This window comes from Salvelinus alpinus, chromosome 29, assembly GCF_045679555.1.
Source record: "Salvelinus alpinus chromosome 29, SLU_Salpinus.1, whole genome shotgun sequence".
Lineage (NCBI taxonomy): Eukaryota > Metazoa > Chordata > Actinopteri > Salmoniformes > Salmonidae > Salvelinus > Salvelinus alpinus.
In genome coordinates, this window is record NC_092114.1 from 32477434 (window position 1) to 32501515 (window position 24082).

Below are 24082 nucleotides of genomic sequence, written 5' to 3' on the forward strand. Positions count from 1 at the left end.
ACATTACAGAAGGCTGTAACAGAGACAGGAAGCCTTGCTCTGACAGTAGTGACTACCCAGCAAGCCGGGAAGATTCCCAGGATATTAGCTAACATTTCCATTAAGTTGTATTTAGGGTTTTATCTAACAATTCAATTTGTTTTATTGGCATGACATCACAATAACGTCCCAAAAACATTAAAATAATGTTTTTGATTTAAAAAAGAAAATCCTCCAGAAAATGTTCAAATCTGTCAGTTTAAGCTAGAGATATCAGTTTTTTTTGCATGGTATGCATCTCAATACAATGCATCCGTCTATGTTGGACATCTGCATCTGCAGTGATAGGTGACAGAGATAGAGCGGTGTTTGTCAGACCATGAGACATCCCGAAAATTGGTCTTCTCTCAAACTTGTCTGTAGTGTCTGAATGGCCTACAAAATAGTATGACCCCTCTGTGGAAAGATGAGACTCTCCGTTTTGCTCTACGACCCCCACAAGCGTCTTGGGTCTCGTCTGAAGTCGGTACAGCCGATCTGCCAACTTCTGTCCGTAGCGACCGAACAGTTTGGGGTACACACTAATATGACCCCTCTGTTGTTGTTTTTTCGCACTAGGATGCTCACAGGCCTCACAAGACTTGTCTGAAGGTCCCCGGTACCAGTTTAAAAACATTATGGAAGTATATATGGACACTGAGCCAAAAATAAACGGTTAAATAAATGTAAAAATGAATTCTGGGGGGATACTTCAAGGGGTCTTAAAATTCAAAATCCAATAGCTAAATGATCCTTGGTATGACCTTCTTAAAACAATTCCATATAACTTAGTAGAACCCGCCCAAGGTTCATATTAGGTTTCCAGGTAATGTAATAACAAAATGGGTTCTGGGAATGGACCGTTTTTGTGTTATTAGAACGTTTTGGGAATGTTCATAGAATTAATTTTGGTTTGCTGGGTAATCTGACTGAGCCAGACCTCCTGGAGCGAGCAGTAGGATGTAACATCAGCTGGAGTTTAGATAGCACACAGTTGATGGAATGAGATGTTTTCTAACTATGACAAAAGGGGCTCTATCTGTCACTGTATTGTGTTGAGGAGTACCTTTGTCATTGCAATACATTTAGAAAATGATATGGATGTGGAGATGTCACTGTATTTGGCACAGTATGGAGAAGGCATCACCCTATCTCTGTAGTATTGACATGTTTTGTCATTTAGCAGACACTCTTATCCAGAGCGACTTACAGGAGCAATTAGGGTTAAGTGCCTTGCTCAAGGGCACATCGTCCGATTTTTCACTAGTCGGCTCGGGGAGTGGTACCAGCGGCCTTTCATTTACTGGCCCAACGCTCTTAACTGCTAGGCTACCTACCTGCTGTTTCCTCCTTGTATCTGCTATCTCTACTGGAGCTCTTAGTCTAGCCTGTTAACTGTGGGGTATTCAGAGCGGACCCCATGGCCTAGTCCTCTCTGTTCTGTTCAACACTACAGTTAGTTACAGCTTGATCTATTTTCTCCGGTTACCTTTTTGGCTGTTCTGCTGTGGCTTGTAGCACTTAACTGTACCTCAGTGTTGTTGTTACTGCTGCTGTGAACTCTGCTGCGGTGTGATGTGGGATGGTCTGAGTGTGTGTGTGTGTGTGTGTGTGTGTGTAGGTGTATTGAGGATGTGAAGTCACTGAGGGGATGTCTGCTGTGATAATGGGGCTGTCATGGCCGACACGGTTCTCCTGGTTCCTCAAACACACCGCAGTCCACACCACAGCCATCATCAGTCAACTGTTTCCCTGACAAGCTTCAAAGAATTGTCCACCCCCCATCCTTTACATATGTCAGTCACAGCACTAAGGCCGTCTCAGGTTAACCATGACGCTGTAGCTTAAACAGTCCTGCAGAGGGCAGTATATCACAGTTCAGAGAATGAGAGAGAGTTGAATACAGGAGTTGCTAGAGCAACAAAGGTTTTAAAGGGTTGATTGTACTAAGTGAATAAACATGTTTTCCTGCACAGGTTTATTTTCTCCCATTGTGACATGTGTTGATGTATGATGGTTGATTTTTTGTCTATCTTTTTCAGGGCAAGAAAGGTGAAAGTGGATTACCTGGTGTTGATGGGCTACCCGGACCTCCTGTAAGAATACTATTTTATGTCTATGTGCTATATATTGCAGGTACTCTTTATTGTGTCCTACAGTATCAGATCATTTACAGATATATTCCATGACAAAACAATCTGTTGGAACATGAAGGCTATGTGTAATGGTATGACTCGCTGCTTCATAAGATCTCTTTTTGATATTATGAATGGAGTATGTGTCAGTTATCAGCACAGCTGTTATATCAGGCTCTGGCTCATTGAAAAACATTTTCTTCTTGATGTTAACTACTCACCAGGGACCACATACCTGACATTACTGCTCTCTCAACACTAGCTTCAGTAAACACTTCCACTGGAGGGAAAATATGCTCTGCCACTTCGGGAACTCATCCATATGACATCAATTCATTTAGATTCCATATCGCTCTTAAAAGCAATAATTAGCGCCTTAGGGCCTGGACTTTTTCCTGACCGTGTGACTAGCCTTCTAGGAATAACTCTTGATATTTCCACAGCTTGGAGCTATGACTGAATATCAGGCCAACCTAGAATGTCTTGCCTGTTGGACTGAGGTTGATGACAGTCTTTATTGATGATGCCGTCTCTCTTTATAGGGTCCCCAGGGGCCTCCTGGAGGGCAAGGAAACCCTGGACAAACTGGACCTCCTGTGAGTTCTGTGCACCAACAATCCTTTACATTGAAGGTTGTACAGTCAGCTGTCATTCCAAAAGCTCATAGAGGAAATGAAATAATAGAAAGCTCAAATATATGTATATTCTTTGCTCAGGGTCTACCTGGTGAGATTGGATTTTCAGGGAAACCAGGAGAGCCTGGCAAAGCTGTAAGTTTACTCTATTTTGTTTCACATTTACATGTTACATGTTTGACATGTTATATGATTCACTGATGTACCATAGAGTTGTCAAAGTACTCATGTCCCAGACGTATCCCTATATAATATTTATTGTTGAAAGGGTCTACCTGGAAACGATGGGCTGGATGGAGTTCCAGGAAATGACGGAGACAAGGTCAGTGTAGTAGTAATAGTGATTCATGTTTCCTAACCAACTGAATGTTTCAGGTTTTTATTCCTTACTAACAGTAAGGAAACATCTAATAACATGTAGCATTTCAAAGGCATGGAGGACAGTGTGCCAGCGTGTTATCCCTACTGACACGCTTATGTTCTCAGATTGTTGTCACATGGTAATGCCATGACCAACCTTCTTTCACAACCTATTTGCAACGTTGTGACAACGTAATGTGTTAGTTGGGATAATATCTGATACAATACCATAAATGTATAAAGCTGTGATTTTCATTCATCTCCATAGGGGCCTAGAGGAGAGTCTGGATTGGATGGCTTCCCTGGTAAACCTGGTCCTAAGGTACAGTGATACTACTCTTTGTCTGTGTCCAAAATGGCAACCTTCTTCCTAAATAGTGCACTTCATAAAGCTCTGGTCAAAAGTAGTGAACTGCATAGGAATTACAGTAGGGTGCCATTTTAGATGCAACCTATGTCTGGACACCCTAGCCATATCAATGGCTCGTCATAAAAGTGATGCAGCAGACTAAAGTGTATATGGAGTCTATAAAGGTGACTTTTAAAGTATCTATTTCACTTGAGCTGGAGGGATTGTTAAATAGGAAAAGGAGTAGCAAAACTAAATTAATGGCATTATCTTTCAACTCAGGGAGTTGGATAGAAACCTTCTGAGATATACCTGTGCACCAGTGGAGGCTCCTCAGAGGAGGAAGGGGAGGATCATCTTCCTCAGTGAATTTCATAAAAACAAAAATGGTAAAACATTAAAAAGTTATCCTTTTAAGATAAAACTATACTAAATATAATCACGTCTCCACATAATTGATTAAAACACACTGTTTTTCAATGAATGTCTACAGTAGCCTCAACAGCACTCTGTAGGGTAGCACCATGGTGTAACCAGAGGACAGCTAGCTTCCCTCCTCCTCTGTGTACATTGACTTCAATACAAAACCTCGGAGGCTCATGGTTCTCACACCCTTCCATAGATTTACACAATAATTATGACAACTTCCAGAGGATGTCTTCCAACCTATCAGAGCTCTTGCAGCATGAACTGACATGTTGTCCACCCAATCAAATGATCAGAGAATGAATCAAGTACTGAAAGCATAAACTACAGCTAGCTAGCACGGTAGTGCAAAACATGTGGTGAGTAGTTGACTCAAAGATAGAGAAATACAATAGTTGAACAGTTTTGAACGAATTAATTTCTTCCAAAATGAAGGAGAAGCAAGAGAGAAATATATATACTATAGTGAGAGTGTCTTTTTTTAACTCTCAGTTTCACTTAGCTAGCAAATGGAGCTAGCTAGTTTAGCCTACTGAAACACCCTGCTCAAACCCCCCCCCCCCCAAAAAACACCCTGCTCAAACAGAGGGATGCTATATTAGCTAGCTGGCTATGACTATCCAACAGTACACTGGAACTCAAGTCAAGCTAAGCTTTTGGTTTTGCAAGTGTATTGCCACCAGGCCCACCGGTGTAACTGCTTACTGACTGTACACTGTAAGGTTACTGCATGATTGTTGCGGGTTTACCTGCGCGTTAGTTCTATTAGCTATGCTGACTATGAAGTTACTTTAGCTGTGGTGCCAACGATGTAGGCTGTGTGTAGAGGTTTGGCTTGGTACGTTTTTTTCATCTGGTCACATACATCTGATGTGTTGTGCATTGAAGTCCACAAGCAAAGGGAAGAGGTGAGAGGAGAGCGCATGGATGCGAAGACTACAACCGGACTGTGTGTTTACGCTTGATCAGGGGTGTATTCATTCTGCCGATTCTGTTGAAAAACGTTTCTTAAACGGAAGCAAACGGAACAAAACGGGGATAAACATACTTGCATTTGTCCAATAGAAACTCTCGTGTGCAACTGTTGGATAGATAGATGTATCTGCTAGATGCAGGCAAGAGTGTGCAAGTGTCACTGTGTCACCTCAATTTTGTCTCTCGACTTGTGTTCACGTACGTCGTAAACTTTCATTCATAGGCTAGGCTGGAGCAACCTCATGATGGGTATAGGGAAAATTCGAGTATCATGTAGAAGCCTAAACGTATTACTGTTACATTGAACTGGGTGAATGCAATATGAATGACAGTCATCCAATATGCTGTAATGGAAATAAGGCCATGCTCATTAAAAAAATCGTCCAACCTTGTCTTAAACGGCACTGACTGCCACTGCTGTGCATTTATAGACTTAACATTTTATTATTGCATATGGCTCCTTACAGCTCCCCATTTGAATGCAAACGGCTATGATTGCAAGGTAGTTAATAGACAGTGCTACAGAAATGTCAAGCATGGTCTGAGGAATCGTAGGATCTCATGATGACTGAATGTGTCACTCCTATAGGGTGAAGAAGGACCACCGGGACCAAGAGGACCTGGAGGAGAGAGTGTAAGTCAATAATACATGGCTATCACCTTAAATCATTATGCTCAACTCAAAGTGCCCCATCCCACATGCTCCTAATCTTTCTCTGTGTGTGTGTGTGTGTGTGTGTGTGTGTGTGTGTGTGTGTGTGTGTGTGTGTGTGTGTGTGTGTGTGTGTGTGTGTGTGTGTGTGTGTGTGTGTGTGTGTGTGTGTGTTTTACAGGGACCAGTTGGTTTAACGGGACAATCAGGGGTCGTTGGACCAAGAGGAGAGAAAGGAGGACAGGTGAGTTTGATCTCATAACCATCATTAAAGCCACATTCCTGCTTCAGCCCAACGGCAGCTCGCATCTAAATCTCGTTGTGTACTACGGTCTTGTTTATGTCTTGTGTTTTCTTTTTTTAGGGTGACAGGGGACAAGATGGCTCTCTCGGGCCAAAGGGTGACAAAGGTGACAAGGTAAGACAGAGATATGAGACGATAGATCTGCAAAGACTCTCATGTAAACAGCTAGCTACTGTGTGTCACAACATCCTTTAAATGCCGTACGATATCTTACCTTTACTGTTACTAGAATGTGTTATTGACAGTCAGTAACAATGAACAAGATTCTTGTTACACTGCGTTTTGTTTGAAGAGGGATTGGATAAGCATGCTTATTAGCATAAAAGCTATGTTAGCTGCATGAAAGATAATTCCTGCTTGTACCAGAGGGTGTATTAGTCACAGAGACTTCCTCTCCACTTTGTGTCACTAACTACCACCAGGGGACTAGTGTGTTTTAATGAGCTAATTAACATTCCCACACTGTGTGTGTGTGCGTGTTGCCTCAGGGTGACACAGGACCCAAGGGAACTCCAGGAATACCAGGAAATGTGAGTAAAGTCAAGGGATGTTGAATGGAGCAAAAGACCACATTAAGACACTGTAATAAACCTCATTGAAGGACACAACGTATTGGAGTAAATTTGAACTGTGAAAATTGACTTATCTGTTATCCGAATAATATTTGTGTCATGCATATATGATTTTTTTTTTTTTTTTTAAATGATCCATGTACAACTAAGCAAACAAAAAACTTATTGGAAAAGTGCATCGTAATCTGAGGATGCTTGTTGGATAACTTGTCTCTGATCTGTTGTGTTTTTCTCTCAGGTGGCCAATGTTATCCCTGAGCCTGGTGAGCCTGTAAGTACTGTAGAAACCAACAAGATCTCACTGTCTTACTTCAACTTATTCAGTATTCAACTTTTGTCCAGGGGCGGTTAAACCAGAAAATAAAACATTTAAACCAGTGTCTAGCACTGGGATTGAACCCGCGATCCTTAGGGGCTGGAGCGCGCGAATTCAGGCCGCTAGCCTACTAGATGTAATAGGCTCTCACGTAGACCCCAGTGGACTGTATTGAAGGCATTTCCTGACATCCTGGGGACCTGGAAAAAAGTTGAATACTGAAGTCGATCTGGTGTGACCTGGCTGGTAGAAACTGCTCTGTGTGAGAAATGTTCTTCATGCCTAATGCATGTATAGGCATTTTTTATGTAGTGTTTAGTTGATGCAAAATAACAGAGTGTGGCCAGTCCTAGAAACTGTACACAACACGTATTACTATACAGCTAGATTTCCCAACTTGGACATGCGTTCATCCTTTTTCTTTCTCCATAGGGAAATCCTGGAGCAAGAGGAGAAAAGGGAGAGCAGGGGAATCCAGGAGAGATGGTGAGTTATTCAGAATAAAATGAGCCTTTTACCAAAGGAGTAACATTAGGCTGCATTTTGGGAAAATCAGCCATGCTCCAAACTCTCCACTAGATGTCAGTAGAGATGTGAATCGATTAAAGTGCCCCCTTTATTTGGTAGAGTCAAATGGACATCAACCATGCTGCACTTCCAGTGCTCTCTCTATGTGTACTAAAATAGTGACAGCACTCCACCACTAGGGTGAGCACTGTGTGTTTGGCTTTTAAAGGAATCATCTGGCATTGCAAAAGAGCAAAATGCGGTATAATTTGTTTGATGTTGAACATAATTCTGGGGATGTTACTAACCTGTTTGTTGTCTGAAGGGTCAACGAGGACTGCCTGGTGAACCAGGCTTTAAAGGACTGGCTGGACCACAGGTAAGGAGTTTAATCAATCAGTCAATCAAATGTTATTTATAATTGGACACTCACCTATTCACAACCCATGTAGTAACAATAACATAAGTTGGGCACTATAAAATCCATTTAATTTTGGCCTAATTCTGTTTTGTTAGAAAAACAACAACAATGTATGTTCTAAGTCCAATACAATGCTTAAACCACACCAGGAGACAATTTGTTAGGTCTGGGAAACATTGTAGCCTAGTTACCCTTTATTTCAAGTGGGTACCTAGCAAGAGGCTCTTGTTTAGCGGTGGTTTTGCACAAGTGATGGTAGACTTTGCAAAATAAATAACCTGAATTGATGAAATAATCATGATATCTGTCTGCCAGGTAAGCATAGGATACTTTGTAGTTAACATTTAGCTGAGAAGACGGTTTTCCTTAGCCTCGGTAACGGCTAGACAAAGTGGTAGAGAGGGGCATTCTCATGCCGTTGGGTCTTCACAAAGTTGCAGGAACTACGTATCACTGATGCATTCTATTCATGTCTTATGATAAACCTGGACAAATTAAATACTTTTCAATACATTTAGTTCATTCCCTGCTAAGCTCAATAATAAAAAATATATTGTTGAAATCTGTTTTAATGTCTGGATTCCGTGATTCCGTCGGCGTTCTCTGCACCGTATATTTTATAGGACTCTACATAAGGTGTCATCTATTGGAAAATGGAAAATCAAACTTCGACATAATTTGACATACAATAGTGAATGATTTCAGCGTCCTTCATATCCTTAAATGACTGGCAAGTTTGTTTGTTATCCCCTTCAATTCAGGGCCCTAAAGGAGACATCGGCCCTAAAGGAGAGACTGGGAGACAAGGAGACCCTGTAAGTTTTGGGTCCTTAAGGCTGTATATTTGATAATACTTTTACATATAGACAGTTGTGAATGAAGCCTTGTTTCTCTTCCAGGGTCCTCCAGGATTGCAGGGTACGCAGGGCACCCGTGGACTGCCTGGCAATGTGGTAGGTTCATTTTGTGGAAATGACAACCCAAAAACATTTTAAACATATGGAATTTGTATGTTGGTGTTCGAGGACATCCCTAATGCTTTAAACGAACCTTTAACCTAACGTGTGCCCTGAACTTCTCTCTCTGTCTATGACACAGGGCATCCCTGGAACCCTTGGACCTCCTGGAATAGCTGGACAGAGAGGAGAGAGGGTCAGTAATCTTATCACTGCTATATGCATCAAAGCACATGTGATCTCAAATGTGTTGTAATAGGGACATCAAATTGTATCTCATGTGTTCTAGGAATATCATATTGTATCTCATGTGTTCTAGGAATATCATATTGTAACTCATGTGTTCTAGGAATATCATATTGTAACTCATGTGTTCTAGGAATATCATATTGTATCTCATGTGTTCTAGGAATATCATATTGTAACTCATGTGTTCTAGGAATATCATATTGTAACTCATGTGTTCTAGGAATATCATATTGTATCTCATGTGTTCTAGGAATATCATATTGTATCTCATGTATTCTAGGAATATCATATTGTATCTCATGTGTTCTAGGAATATCATATTGTAACTCAGGTGTTCTAGGAATATCATATTGTATCTCATGTATTCTAGGAATATCATATTGTATCTCATGTGTTCTAGGAATATCATATTGTATCTCATGTATTCTAGGAATATCATATTGTATCTCATGTGTTCTAGGAATATCATATTGTATCTCATGTGTTCTAGGAATATCATATTGTATCTCATGTATTCTAGGAATATCATATTGTATCTCATGTGTTCTAGGAATATCATATTGTATCTCATGTATTCTAGGAATATCATATTGTATCTCATGTGTTCTAGGAATATCATATTGTATCTCATGTGTTCTAGGAATATCATATTGTATCTCATGTGTTCTAGGAATATCATATTGTATCTCATGTATTCTAGGAATATCATATTGTAACTCAGGTGTTCTAGGAATATCATATTGTATCTCATGTGTTCTAGGAATATCATATTGTATCTCATGTATTCTAGGAATATCATATTGTATCTCATGTGTTCTAGGAATATCATATTGTATCTCATGTGTTCTAGGAATATCATATTGTATCTCATGTGTTCTAGGAATATCATATTGTATCTCATGTATTCTAGGAATATCATATTGTAACTCAGGTGTTCTAGGAATATCATATTGTATCTCATGTGTTCTAGGAATATCATATTGTATCTCATGTATTCTAGGAATATCATATTGTATCTCATGTATTCTAGGAATATCATATTGTATCTCATGTGTTCTAGGAATATCATATTGTATCTCATGTATTCTAGGAATATCATATTGTATCTCATGTGTTCTAGGAATATCATATTGTATCTCATGTATTCTAGGAATATCATATTGTATCTCATGTATTCTAGGAATATCATATTGTATCTCATGTGTTCTAGGAATATCATATTGTAACTCATGTGTTCTAGGAACAACATATTGTAACCCGTAACTCGTGTGTTCTAGGGACATCATATTTTAACTCGGGTTCTAGGGACATAATATTGGAACTCGTAACTCATGTGTTCTAGGGACCTTCTATTGTAACTTGTGCTGTATGAATGACTATGCTATGGTTTCCAGGGAGAGTTGGGGAAGGAGGGTCGTGCTGGCCCCCCAGGCCCTCCTGGAGATGCAGGCATACAAGGACTCCCTGGCCTACCAGGGAAGGGCAAAGACGGACAGAACGTAAGGCGCAGAAACATCACTCTTCATAAGATGTTCAAACCTCGTTGTTACGGCTAGCAGTTTCTCCTGTCCGAGTCACCACTATAACCAAGATCAAGAGTTTAGCCTGGTCTGGTGGCACAGTGAGGGAAATCTCCTGACTGCAGAGTTAACACACATCTAACTTGACTCTAAGAAATATGAACCAGAGTTGGCACTTATCCAATCAGGCAATTAAAACCTCAGGCTCTGGAGTTTCAAATGGAAAGCCCTTCACATCCTGTACGGGTATTGGCTGCACATGTATATTAATCAACATGCATTTAAATACAACCATATTAAAAAATGACTGGTTATGTTAGTACCGTACAACCCACATTATACAGTTATGCCAGTGATTTGACCTGGAACCTGTTTACTCATTTTCTACACCACAGGCATATGGTGATAGTGCTGAGAAAGCAAACAAACAGCACATAGCCAGTTTGTGCTTTTATCACATGAAACTAATGAAGGAACCCAGCAGTACGGTGTACAGGTGCTGGGTGTGTGTGGTTTATAACAGTTCCATTTTACTACTGTCAGCTGCTGGCCCATAACACATAACCCTAGCCTCAAAAGTATTGTACAGGGGATATAGGGGCACATAACCGTCATGCATACAGCAGTACATTACACTAGTTGACTATTTTCCACTATGTTAAAGTGGTTTCTGTTACCGTAGTCCAAGGAGGTGGAGGACCACATGTCCTGCTATAAGACTTTAAATGCTTAGTGTTTGATTTGACCAGCCAGTGGGCTCATAATAGTGTTATGTGTGATATTATATTACAGGGTGACCCTGGACAGCGGGGAATTGAAGGACCTCTCGGACAGAAGGTAACTCATTTTTAAGTTGTGTTGGGGGAGGAGGGGTAGGGAGAAAGCAAAAAATGATTATTCTCTAGCATAGGAAGAAAATGATTAATTTTGGTTGCACTAAAGCAATTTTCTGTGACACAATGATTTAACAACAACTTTTTGAGGAGCAGGAGAGAGACTTCTGTTGATTCTGCCTCTGTTGTTGTTAAACCATCCTCCCTGGTCACCTTTATGATTGCCACACTGAATACTGAAACTTCAGATTGGATTCTCTGTTAGAAATAAACACACGTGATGTATCTTGCCTGAGCAGCGAAGACCTGCAGAGATCAACAACCACTCTGCTCAGCACAGCAGAACTCTCTGAGCCAAACGTTACGATGTTACAGTAATGTCATTAGAAAGTATTGGCTATTGCATTAACAGGACACAGTGTACCCTAGATGGATGGTGAACAAGGTTCTGTTGGTGTCTTACTGGATGGTAACCAAGGTTCTGTCTGTTCCAGGGCCAACCCGGATCCCAGGGACTTCAGGGTGTTCCAGGGGACAGGGGCCCTCCAGGAGAAGGCAAAGTCGGACCCCCGGTAGAGACACACACACACATACACACACACGCAGGCACATTATTTTGAACATGTCTGAGAACATATGTGTCTTTTACAGGGACCTTCAGGGCCCAATGGTGCAGTTGGATCACCGGTAAAAAACATTTTTTACATTTTGTCATAATTATGCTCAGCCTTAGTGTGACAAAGTAAAAACGTAAACTGAGTAATGTTCAAAGAAAAGTTCAACTGACTGCTGTTTGTTTCCTGGTTCAGGGCATGAGAGGTCTGTCAGGCGTCGCAGGTACACAGGGACCTGCAGGACACCATGGTTTACCAGGACGACCAGGAGAGAAGGGATCCCCAGGAGAGCCAGTAAGTTGACCAGTACAGTAAATGGGGTCGGAAACGTCCCAACAACACAGCAAACTGAGACCAAATATTGTACCTTCACTATACCGTACCTTCTTTGTCACGGCACTGATGGCTCACCAATGGGGATGTACTCAAACGCATGATGTGATTATCAGTGTGAAGTGTATCAGTCCAATCAACCTTTGCATAATAATGGACGCAATCTCTTTCAGGGAGCAGCAGCAGACTTGTCAGATTTGAATCTGAAGGTAAGGAGGAGAACCCCATTACCATAGTACTGTTGCCTCTATCTTGTTAAATCAGCCTGACACGGACATATTCTTTCATCGCTAAGTGTTTCTCCTTGTCCTTCAGGACGTGTGTTCAGACTGCCCGGCCGGACCCCCGGGACAGCCTGGTCTCCCAGGGACACCAGGAGACAAGGGACCCGCTGGACCCCCAGGGAAGAACGGACAGGACGGGTACCAAGTAAGGACAAAGTCATAGTACCATGCTATTCCATCTGTTGTCTGATAAAGGTATCCCTTACTGGGAGATGCACATCCTGAATCATTATGAACCTTCCCATACCGCTTCTTCATGCTCGAAACACTGCAAAGGGGACTTTATATAACTTCATAGAAGTAGTATTTCTCAGACAGCAGCCTAGGAGAAGAGCGAGGAGTCTCCTGTATCCATCACACTGTGTTTGACTGAAGTGTCGGTAAGCTAACAGCCTGGCTCTCAGCATCGTTAGGCTTCCTGTCCTCCGGGGGGGTGCAGTAAATGATCAGGACCTGGAGACAGGGCTGCAGATGGCCTTTTTAGAGAGCCAGAGATGGGGAGAGGGCGAGAGAGGGAGAAAGAGGGGGGGAGAGACGAAAGACAAACAGACCAGAAAGAGAGATGTAGAGAGAGAGCCGTTAGTTGCCCAGAGACTGATGGTGTCTCTGTCATTATCATTACAGGGCCAAGCAGGCCCGACCGGACCCACTGGACCCCCAGGAGCCAACGGAGAGAAGGCAAGTCCTCCTCAACCACACCCGCTTATCAACCACACACATTCATCTTCCATAGAATATGAATTATCGAGTTGAAGACCTGAAAACATCCTGTGGTTTGTGTGTGTTATGTCACCTGCTGTATAACACAGTGGCCAGAGGTGATACAGTGGGGCAAAAAAGTATTTAGTCAGCCACCAATTGTGCAAGTTCTCCCACTTAAAAAGATGAGAGAGGCCTGTAAATTTCATCATAGGTACACTTCAACTATGACAGACAAAATTAGAAAAAAAATTCCAGAAAATCACATTGTAGGATTTTTAATTTATTTATTTACAAATTATGGTGGAAAATAAGTATTTGGTCACCTACAAACAAGCAAGATTTCTGGCTCTCACAGACCTGTAACTTCTTCTTTAAGAGGCTCCTCTGTCCTCCACTCGTTACCTGTATTAATGGCACCTGTTTGAACTTGTTATCAGTATAAAAGACACCTGTCCACAACCTCAAACAGTCACACTCCAAACTCCACTATGGCCAAGACCAAAGAGCTGTCAAAGGACACCAGAAACAAAATTGTAGACCTGCACCAGGCTGGGAAGACTGAATCTGCAATAGGTAAGCAGCTTGTGTGAAGAAATCAACTGTGGGAGCAATTATTAGGAAATGGAAGACATACAAGACCACTGATAATCTCCCTCGATCTGGGGCTCCACGCAAGATCTCACCCCGTGGGGTCAAAATGATCACAAGAACGGTGAGCAAAAATCCCAGAACCACACGGGGGGACCTAGTGAATGACCTGCAGAGAGCTGGGACCAAAGTAACAAAGCCTACGATCAGTAACACACTACGCCGCCAGGGACTCAAATCCTGCAGTGCCAGAGGTGTCCCCCTGCTTAAGCCAGTACATGTCCAGGCCCGTCTGAAGTTTGCTAGAGAGCATTTGGATGATCCAGAAGAAGATTGGGAGAATGTCATATGGTCAGATGAAACCAAAATATAACTTTTTGGTAAAAACTCAACTCGTCGTGTTTGGAGGACAAAGAATGCTGAGTTGCATCCAAAGAACACCATACCTACTGTGAAGCATGGGGGTGGAAACATCATGCTTTGGGGCTGTTTTTCTGCAAAGGGACCAGGACGACTGATCCGTGTAAAGGAAAGAATGAATGGGGCCATGTATCGTGAGATTTTGAGTGAAAACCTCCTTCCATCAGCAAGTGCATTGAAGATGAAACGTGGCTGGGTCTTTCAGCATGACAATGATCCCAAACACACCGCCCGGGCAACGAAGGAGTGGCTTCGTAAGAAGCATTTCAAGGTCCTGGAGTGGCCTAGCCAGTCTCCAGATCTCAACCCCATAGAAAATCTTTGGAGGGAGTTGAAAGTCCGTGTTGCCCAGCAACAGCCCCAAAACATCACTGCTCTAGAGGAGATCTGCATGGAGGAATGGGCCAAAATACCAGCAACAGTGTGTGAAAACCTTGTGAAGACTTACAGAAAACGTTTGACCTCTGTCATTGCCAACAAAGGGTATATAACAAAGTATTGAGATAAACTTTTGTTAATGACCAAATACTTATTGTCCACCATAATTTGCAAATAAATTCATTAAAAATCCTACAATGTGATTTTCTGGATTTTTTTCCCTCATTTTGTCTGTCATAGTTGAAGTGTACCTATGATGAAAATTACAGGCCTCTCTCATCTTTTTAAGTGGGAGAACTTGCACAATTGGTGGCTGACTAAATACTTTTTTGCCCCACTGTATGTATTAGTTGTTCTTCGTTCCACAGGGTGTGAAAGGGGATAGAGGACCCCAAGGAGGACCTGGAGACAAAGGTGAAACGGGTCACACCGGACCCCCTGGCCACCCCGGTGCTGCTGGCATCATGGGGAATCCTGTGAGTACCTGTACCTGCCTTGTGGTGCTAACAGAACCTACCATTATCCCATCATCTGTCAGCCTGCTCTTTTTGCTATTTAGTATTGCCAGTAGAATGAATGTTCTTTCTGACTCTTCCCTCTTCGTCTCTCTGTAGGGTAACGACGGTCAACCCGGCCCCATCGGTCCCCCAGGAGCCCCTGGAGAAAAGGTCAGGATGTTGTCAATGTGTTTTATTTCCAGACAGCATGTTACACTACATGTCATCAGTTTTCTACCGGCCTCGTCCCACTGGCTGGCCATATAGGTCAACTGGGATGAGTGTTGTGGCAGAGGACAATAATCGTCATTGTGCTGTTGTTGATTTATCATGGTTGAAACTGTGGAACTGTCTTGTGTTTGTTTTGTCTCTGCAGGGCAAGGAGGGGATGAAGGGAATCCAGGGGCCACCAGGTCTACCAGGCTTAATGGTGAGAAACAATGTTGATCAAGTTTTGTGAAGGACTCGAAATGACCTGCTAAAGACTTCAAATAGTATTGGTGTGATAGTAACGATACCACTATAACCTCGCTTTCAATCTGTCCATGAAAACACACGTGTCATTTATAGAGTGGAATGTGAATAAATAGTTTGAAACCCAAGGCTAACAACAAAAAGGCTAAATGCTGAATAACCTTGTTCAACAGGGTCAAATGGGTAAAATTGGCAAAGATGGCCGACCAGGAGAACAAGGAGAACCTGTGAGTACACATGATATGGCCTGACTATATTCCCAGGATATTCTGTATGTTCTGTATATCCTGTTGGGGCTTGATCAGCCATAATGGTCCCTTTTTATACATGGCACATTATGTGTCCCCTTCATATTTACCTGCACATCATTCCCTTGGTGTGAAATCTAACTCTGTGTTGTAATTTCAGGGTAAACAAGGAGAGACAGGACCAGCAGGCCAACCAGGTCTCAGGGGAATGCCTGTAAGTAACTAGGTCCTGTGTGGCTCAGTTGGTAGAGTATGGCACATGCAACACCAAGGTTGTGAGTTCAATTCCCATTGGGGACCAGTAAGAACAAAATCACTCTGAATTAGAGCATCTGCTAAAATGTAAAAGTGAATGTAACTAAGTGAGGATTATTTAAGACTGTGGCTAATGGAGATATATTAAGAGAACATTGGTGGTGTATTCATGTTGATCATTCTTTCCACACAGGGCTTCAAGGGTCACAGAGGAGAGCCTGGACAACCAGGTTCAAAGGTCAGCCCATTTACTTCCATGTCACAATTCTCAACACATTGTTGATGACTAGGAGGCTGTAATGTGGTGACTATGAACGTTAGGCATATGTCTTCCCTGGTCTGTCAAGATCAAATAATCTCATGCTCAAAATTGTGACACATGCCTACTCTCATTAAATGTCTCTCAGCTCTAGGCTACAATATCTGCCTCAATAGCGTGTCTCAATATAGTGTGACCAATAGCATGCCTCATTACTGTGACACAGTGCCAGGCTCACATCCCCTCTAGCCTGTTCTCTGACAGAGATGGACCGCTCATGATTGCAACTTCCTTATGCCATCGCTGCCCTAGTGCATCACCAATAACACGTCTCTTAAGAGAGGCTTTTGTTACATAGACTGCTGTCTACCGCCACGTTAACCTATGGATTTTATAGACCATATTGGATGTATAAAAGTGTCTCGCCTTGACCCCAGACTCGAAAGAGAGGCCAACTGTGAATGGATTGGTTGCGTTGATTAACATGTTTCTGTCTTCGACCAATCAGGGTCACGATGGAAAGGAAGGACGTAACGGACCGGAGGGTAAACCTGGCCAAGACGTGAGTGAGAACACTAATATAACCAATCATAACTCTGCAGTTATCAGCATACAGGGAATGTCTTAATAATATATGCGTTGTGTTTGTTTGTTGAAGGGTAATACTGGACCACCTGGACCAGAAGGCCTGGCTGGCCGGAGAGGGGAGAATGTAAGTCACCTTTACGTTATACTGCCTTTATCTGCTGACACCAGATTCATCACGATGACAACCTAGCTAATAGAAAGTGACACTGTCTCTCTCTCTTTCTCTCTCTCTCTCTCTCTCCCTCCCACTTTTTCTCTCCCTCCCTCTACCTCTGTCTCTCTCTCTCTCCCTATTTTCCTCTCTCTCTCCCACCCTCCCTCCCTCTACCTCTGTCTCTCTCTCAAGGGTAAACCTGGTGAACCAGGACCTTCAGGAAAGGCAGGAGCCCCTGGTACTCCAGTGAGTGATAATTTATTTATATACAGCAGTAAATGCTCTTAACATTGCAGACATCGTAGTCGTTGCTTCTGTGAAAACAGAAACATGCACATGCAGTGAAATGCTGTTTCTATTTAGCGAAGACAGCAGCTTCCTCAACCCTGTATCTGGTACTCTACAGCCAGCCCCACCAAGCCCTTGTAAATATGAATATTAATCGCTTGCAGCTGTTTCATCTGCCACCGCAAGATCTTTTATGAGATTTACCTCCAAGCGTAGCAATGTTCACAAGAACTTCAGATAGCTAAACATTATGTTAATCTCACCAAATCCCTTATAACGAGTGGGGCTGCATCTGTGTTCCAACTACAGTATGACTACAGTATGACTACAGTATGACTACGCCATGTGAAAGACACAAGTCCCCATGTTTCTGTGTGTATTACAGGGTCAGGCTGGAGCCAAGGGAGACCCTGGGAACCCAGGATTACCAGGCTTTAGTGGTCCCAAGGGACCGTCGGTAAGTAGGGATTCCTGCTCCTTTTTTATGTAAACATTATCACTAGGGTTCTAAGCTACTGTTGCCAGTGGTGTAAAGTAACTAAGTAAAAATACTTTAAAGTACTACTTAAGTCGTTTTTTGGGGGTATCTGTACTTTACTTTACTATTTATATTTTTGACAACTTTTACTTTTACTCCACTGCATTCTTAAATAAAATATGTACTTTTTACATTTTCCCTGACACCCAAAAGTTGTCGTTACATTTCAAATGATCAAGCAGGACAGCAATATGGTTAAATTCATGCATCTATCAATATAATGCATTGTCATCCCTACTGCCTCTGATCTTGCGGACTCACGAAACAGTGTGCTCCCGGCTATCCATAAATTAATTAAAAACAAACCAAATCAAGTAGGAAATTTGAGTACTTTTTCAACCACTACTTAAGTACATTTAAAACCAGATACTTTACTCAAGTAGTATTTTACTGGATGACTTTCACTTTTACTTGAGTCATTTTCTATTAAAGTATCTTTACTTTTACTCTTTACCTGTCTGAGTTGATGTTCTGCCATAAGAAGATTGGAAGTTGTGATGCAAGCGTTTCTGATTTGATCAAATGTATTTCTATATACATGTCTCAGCCTTCGATCTGTCTGTCTATCTAGGGTCCTGCTGGTCCTGTCGGCCCAGAGGGGAAACAGGTAAGAACCATTGGTTAAGGGCTTGTAAGTAAGCATTTCACGGCGCATGTGACAAATAAAATATGATTTGATTTGATTGATTGGTTTGTTGACAGATTTCTTTTGAGACATATTTCAATTTTCATCAGATACTTTTAGCGTCTTTACAATGGATATAATGTGGGACGTGGATTGGGCGAAGTCTCGCTCACAGCACATTATATCAACTCTATCTGTTTCACAGGGTATGTCTGGCAGAGCAGGAGAACGTGGAGTCAAAGGAGAGAGGGTGAGTTCATACAGGACACCTGCCCAACCAATGACCTTAAACAACATTGTTGATATTGTCTCTGAGTGTGTTTTGTTGGATGTCTTTGTAGGGCGACTCAGGTGGGAAGGGAGATAAGGGACCTGTTGGAGATCCAGGTATGCCTGGTAACCAGGGGCTCCCAGGTCGTAAGGGCCACACAGGGATGATGGGTATGTCCGGGCCCCCAGGAGAGGTGGGTCTTACTGGGCCTCAGGGAACATCTGGAAACCCCGGACAACCAGGACCACGGGTGAGTAGTGACTTGAATACTTGCAGTAGCCCCCCAGAGTTAACCTCCAGGTTTTAGCTCAGCAGGTGAACACAGTCTTGTGGTTTACAGAATATTCTGGTTCAATCTCAGTCACAGTCAAAGTGCTATAGAAAATAGTACAGACATCTACAACTCGATGATGTAAACATGCTAATTTCTCCTTCCACAGGGAGAGTCACCATCACTGGAAACAATGAGAAGGCTGATCCAGGAGGAACTAGCGAAAGCGCTAGATGGTGAGACTGGAGTATTGTTAGGAACAGTGAGACATTAGTGCAATCTGCAATGTATGCAAAGTTCGTTTGACCTCAAATGAGCTGTGCAAGTCATAATCGTGTGTGTCCGTGTGTTCCCCCTCCAGCCAAAATGGCGTACCTGATGGCCCAGATCCAGCCGTCCCATGTGAAGAGCACGGCAGGTCGGCCCGGACCTCCAGGCCCCTCGGGGAAAGAAGGGAGCAACGGTCGCCCCGGACCACCAGGGGAGCCTGGCATGCCTGGGCAGAACGGAGGAGACGGCATGAGGGGACCCATGGGTCCTAAAGGTAACTGATCCAAAGTGAAGTCCCATTGTTTTTGGTCACACTTCCTGTAGTTATTGGTTCAGATAAACACACTGTGAGAGCATAATATTAGAGTGTAATATTGTCAAAACACTACATGAGAGGTTTCAGGTTTCCACCATACCCAGAAAACACGTTTTCCACCCATTGATATTAGTCGCCTTTGGTGGTCTTGATTGAGGTTCTCTTGATTCAGACACTGTCTGTAAGAACATCATTGTGAGTGTTGTGTCTGTCATCTCTGTGACATCCAGGTGAGAGAGGATCCAGAGGAGAAAAGGGAGAAAACGGAGTTGGACAGAGAGGAGAGACTGGACCATCAGGTCTTATAGGTACAGTAAATCTATTACAGCAATATATCAATATAATGTCTCTATTACTACAGTATCATTCTAAATGGATGATTGTTTGTATCCATCTTGAGATCCTTTGTTGCTAAACTATGAGCTATCCAGCATGAGTGGGGTGAGTGACTGACATTTGAACTTCCTAAGAAAGCAGCAGTTGCTTCATTGTGACTCTTTGCCATTCATTTTGCTATTCCACCCCCCAGGACCAGCAGGTATGCCAGGCTATGGTAAGGACGGGCAGCCCGGGGCGGCTGGAGCTCAGGGAGAACCAGGGAACCCTGGTCCCCATGGCCAGGCAGGCCCCAGCGGACCCCCAGGGCAGTGTGACCCCTCCCAGTGTGCCTACTATGCCAGCCTGGGAGCACGACCCCACACCAAGAACGTCAAGGGGAATTAAAGAGACAGAGACACACAGAAGGTGCATCCGATATGGAAACATCTAACGGGAATAAGATGCCATTTCGGACGCAGCCAGAGAGCTACAGGACCCAAGTCCAGATATTTATGAACTGGGATGTGTCAGGATGAACCAAGAACTTTTCTTTCTATTACAATGTATCTTCTCAGTGTGGAGGGAGCTCGAGAGAAGTGTGCTGCCTTTGTTTTTGTTTTTGGGGGGGGGGTTTAAATGACCAGGGGAAGTGGGTGTGGAGGGTTGAGGGGCGTCTAATATTTGGTAATGTCATCATCAAGAATTACACAACTTGTTCAATTTAGACGGACTGTCATTGTTCTTATCCGTCTCGAAGGACCATGTAGAAGACCACCGACTACAGTCATGCTTACTGGGCTATAATGTGGCAGCACGGAACCAGGCCTGGGTTCAAATAGTATTTGTTTTCGCTTGATTGAGCTTGCCTCACACAATGGAACCCATGGAATAGTCCCCAAAAGTGCAAACCCTGCCTATCAGCACTTTAGGCAGGCTCAATCAAACGCTCACAACTATTTCAAAGAAAATGAAAACTATCGGTACCCAGGTCTGGTAAGAGATGGAGCCACAGTTACAGAACGGCCATTTAACTGACACCAAATGATGCCATAATAGTGTTGTCAGTCTCCCAGTGTACACAGTCGTCAGCCCGGAATGGGTTTAGCATTAGATTGAACGTCAGCCCATTTGTCAGTGTCCACATCATTGATCCAGAAGTAGGCATCTCCTCTGGAGTCAACTGGTAATTATCCAATCAACGGTTTTATCTACTTTATTTTTATTGAAAAATACCATTTGTGACAGCTTTAATTGCCTGTTTGTACGATGTTCATTGTTCTACCAAAGGGAATCAAACTTCATGAATGCATGTAAGGCTGTCAAGTAGACAAAACCCATAAGACTCTTTCAAAATGAAATGGAAAACTTTAAAAGGAAAACTACATTTCCCCTTTCGTTTCTACCTAAGTCTCTGGTGATTCCACAGAGTCTGGCTGTAAACAGTCTGGAGAGAGAAGGTACTAAAACCACAGCCTTTGTTCCAGTCGTTCCTCAAAAGTGACTTGTTTCCTGGGTTCACTGCACGTTCTCTTCCTCCTGCTCATTAGTCTGTCGGGGACACAGTGACTCAAATAAAGACATTGTTTTAACTAAATGGTTAAGTGCTATACAAAATGAGTTCCTTCTTCCCTGTGTTGTATATTTTGATTGGTAAGGTCAGTGAGTATTCTGTCTGAAGGATGTGTTCCTCACTCAACCCACGCCCCCGGCGGACCAATTATACCTTCTCTAAAACTCACAAGACTGATCGAGCGAGAGAGAGTCAGTAAAAAAATACAATAGATAGCCCACTGCTCACTCTAGGGGAATTGTTTTGGCTTGAAAAAGGCGAAGAAATGTAACGCATCAACGTTGATGTTACGAAATGTTAATCGGGTCACCAATAAAGTCAAATAGATATATTGTCTTTTAGACTTTCCTTATATGAATGTGAGCCTGGATCCAGCATGTATTTCTAGAACACCCACAGTGTTCCAGAACACAAGCCAACACCCACAGTGTTCCAGAACCCAGGCCAACATCCACAGTGTATCAGAACACAAGCCAACACCCCCAGTGTTCCAGAGCACAAGCCAACACCCACATTGTTCCAGAACACAGGCCAACACCCACAGTGTTCCAGAACACAAGCCAACACCCACAGTGTTCCAGAACCCAGGCCAACACCAACAGTGTTCCAGAACACAAGCCTACACCCACAGTGTTCCAGAACCCAAGCCAACATCCACAGTGTTCCAGAACACAAGCCAACACCCACAGTGTTCCAGAACCCAGGCCAACACCAACAGTGTTCCAGAACACAAGCCTACACCCACAGTGTTCCAGAACCCAGGCCAACACCCACAGTGTTCCAGAACCCAGGCCAACACCAACAGAGTTCCAGAACACAAGCCTACACCCACAGTGTTCCAGAACACAAGCCAACATCCACAGTGTTCCAGAACACAAGCCAACACCAACAGTGTTCCAGAACCCAGGCCAACACCAACAGTGTTCCAGAACACAAGCCAACATCCACAGTGTTCCAGAACACAAGCCAACACCAACAGTGTTCCAGAACCCAGGCCAACACCCACAGTGTTCCAGAACCCAGGCCAACACCCACAGTGAAAGCACTGCTTGGCCAACTGCACCTCAGGTCATTTCATTGAAGGACATCCAAAGAGCTATCCTGAATATTTATAGCTAAACATATGTTGCGTATTGTACTGCAGCCTATCAAACTATGCCTCATGATCCATAGCAGTCAAAGAGACAGATGCACTCAATGACTTGCATACACTTTACCACCACATCACAGTGGAGATGTGTGGACTTGGTTTTGAATTAGGTTTCAGAATGACAAACAGGAGCTATACTACAGTAACATAATGGTTTTGTAAATGGAAAATGCTTTTTAGCCAATTGATATGAACATCAGAATGTCGGCTGTTTGATTCCAGTGCTCCGCATAGCAAATATTGCAGAAGGTTCTAGTTTTATAATAATTTGCTTGGCTTGTTTCTTAATTTCATATACATTTGTGATTATTCAAAACAACCAACTGTATGCAATTGATTTAGGTTTTTTGTTCATTATACTGTTAAATTATTTACAGTTTGAAGTACCTGTAGCCTACCATATGTGGAATGTTAAAAAGGGTTTTACAGTGGTAACCCTTACCTGTTTATCCTAACAGACTGGTGCTAAAATATCCTTAATTACTGGCTGGTATATTTCTAAGTATTGGAAAGGTATATTATGTACTGTATCATGTTGTAATAAATACCGGAACAGATCCCTTTTTATAGAAGGCATTTCCTTTCCTTTGTGAGTACTGTCATCTTCCTGTGTGCAGGTATGGATTTCATTCTCAATTATTAGGTTTTCTACTTTACCAGTAAATCCCGCAGGCATTTGACAAGACCATGCCTTCTATTGAATGTCAATAGCAACTTCTACAGACCCATTAAAATGACCAGAAATCGCTCAGTTTTACATTTTCTCCCAGTATCATTTGCATAGCAAGCACGATTGGCACTTCTGTAAAATATCTAACCTGTTTGTATTGCTTATCAGCATTTCAATTTTGCTGAAATGATCCATTGTGGAACTTTTGCATGTTAGTATTTTATGGACAATCTATTATTCTATGGGATGCCAGTAGATCCATGATTAGACCTATGAAGACAAAAAGATGCTGTTGAGGTGGAGGAAGGGAGAAGGGGGGTAAAGAGGAGGGGGGGAGGAGGGGGAGGATGGGGAGGCTAGTTCCAGCATCTCCTGGTTACAGCCAACAGCCAGCAGCCTTATAAAGGTCATATTGACTCTATAAATTAATCTCTGGTGTATAGACTCAGAGAATGGGATGTTGACTCTCCTCTCCCAGTAACTAGGCAACGGTGGACCAGACGACCCTGCAACGTCTGTAACAAAGACTGACCAAACTGGTCTCTTGGTGGTCTTGGTCCGTCCCCTGGCTGCAACAGCTTCAACAAACAGAACTCTCTATGGTAATCGTGATGCCACAAAACAGCTCTCAAATGGTAAAGTCATGAAGCTGTCAATCTAGCATTTTGGTATTCTGTGAATGCCTGTTATATCCGGCTCGAAGGACCAACATAAAACATGGACTAATGGTTTGTTCTAAAATGCTTCACTAAAGGTAAAGCTAGCTGTTTTTA

At 42.7% G+C, this 24082-nt stretch overlaps 1 protein-coding gene across 3 annotated transcripts in view; it reads left to right on the plus strand.

Annotated features, from left to right (window-relative positions):
- The window catches only part of LOC139558494 (collagen alpha-1(XXII) chain-like), a 58982-nt gene extending 35767 nt beyond the window's left edge, over nt 1-23215 (plus strand). For all 3 annotated transcript variants that reach the window (XM_071373656.1, XM_071373655.1, XM_071373657.1), the window contains 40 exons: nt 2061-2114; nt 2696-2749; nt 2870-2923; nt 3057-3110; nt 3417-3470; nt 5488-5532; nt 5732-5794; nt 5915-5968; nt 6343-6384; nt 6665-6697; nt 7175-7228; nt 7575-7628; nt 8432-8485; nt 8570-8623; nt 8769-8822; nt 10270-10374; nt 11188-11232; nt 11723-11800; nt 11880-11915; nt 12038-12136; nt 12349-12384; nt 12491-12604; nt 13084-13137; nt 14916-15023; nt 15162-15215; nt 15421-15474; nt 15692-15745; nt 15927-15980; nt 16215-16259; nt 16789-16842; nt 16939-16992; nt 17215-17268; nt 17696-17767; nt 18420-18455; nt 18679-18723; nt 18815-18994; nt 19185-19251; nt 19377-19559; nt 19832-19909; nt 20131-23215. In XM_071373656.1, coding sequence (XP_071229757.1) covers nt 2061-2114; nt 2696-2749; nt 2870-2923; nt 3057-3110; nt 3417-3470; nt 5488-5532; nt 5732-5794; nt 5915-5968; nt 6343-6384; nt 6665-6697; nt 7175-7228; nt 7575-7628; nt 8432-8485; nt 8570-8623; nt 8769-8822; nt 10270-10374; nt 11188-11232; nt 11723-11800; nt 11880-11915; nt 12038-12136; nt 12349-12384; nt 12491-12604; nt 13084-13137; nt 14916-15023; nt 15162-15215; nt 15421-15474; nt 15692-15745; nt 15927-15980; nt 16215-16259; nt 16789-16842; nt 16939-16992; nt 17215-17268; nt 17696-17767; nt 18420-18455; nt 18679-18723; nt 18815-18994; nt 19185-19251; nt 19377-19559; nt 19832-19909; nt 20131-20324 — 2730 coding nt within the window. In that variant the 3' untranslated portion in view covers nt 20325-23215. The remainder of the gene's footprint in view (nt 1-2060; nt 2115-2695; nt 2750-2869; nt 2924-3056; nt 3111-3416; nt 3471-5487; nt 5533-5731; nt 5795-5914; nt 5969-6342; nt 6385-6664; nt 6698-7174; nt 7229-7574; nt 7629-8431; nt 8486-8569; nt 8624-8768; nt 8823-10269; nt 10375-11187; nt 11233-11722; nt 11801-11879; nt 11916-12037; nt 12137-12348; nt 12385-12490; nt 12605-13083; nt 13138-14915; nt 15024-15161; nt 15216-15420; nt 15475-15691; nt 15746-15926; nt 15981-16214; nt 16260-16788; nt 16843-16938; nt 16993-17214; nt 17269-17695; nt 17768-18419; nt 18456-18678; nt 18724-18814; nt 18995-19184; nt 19252-19376; nt 19560-19831; nt 19910-20130) is intronic.
- Nucleotides 23216-24082: the final 867 nt, after the last annotated feature.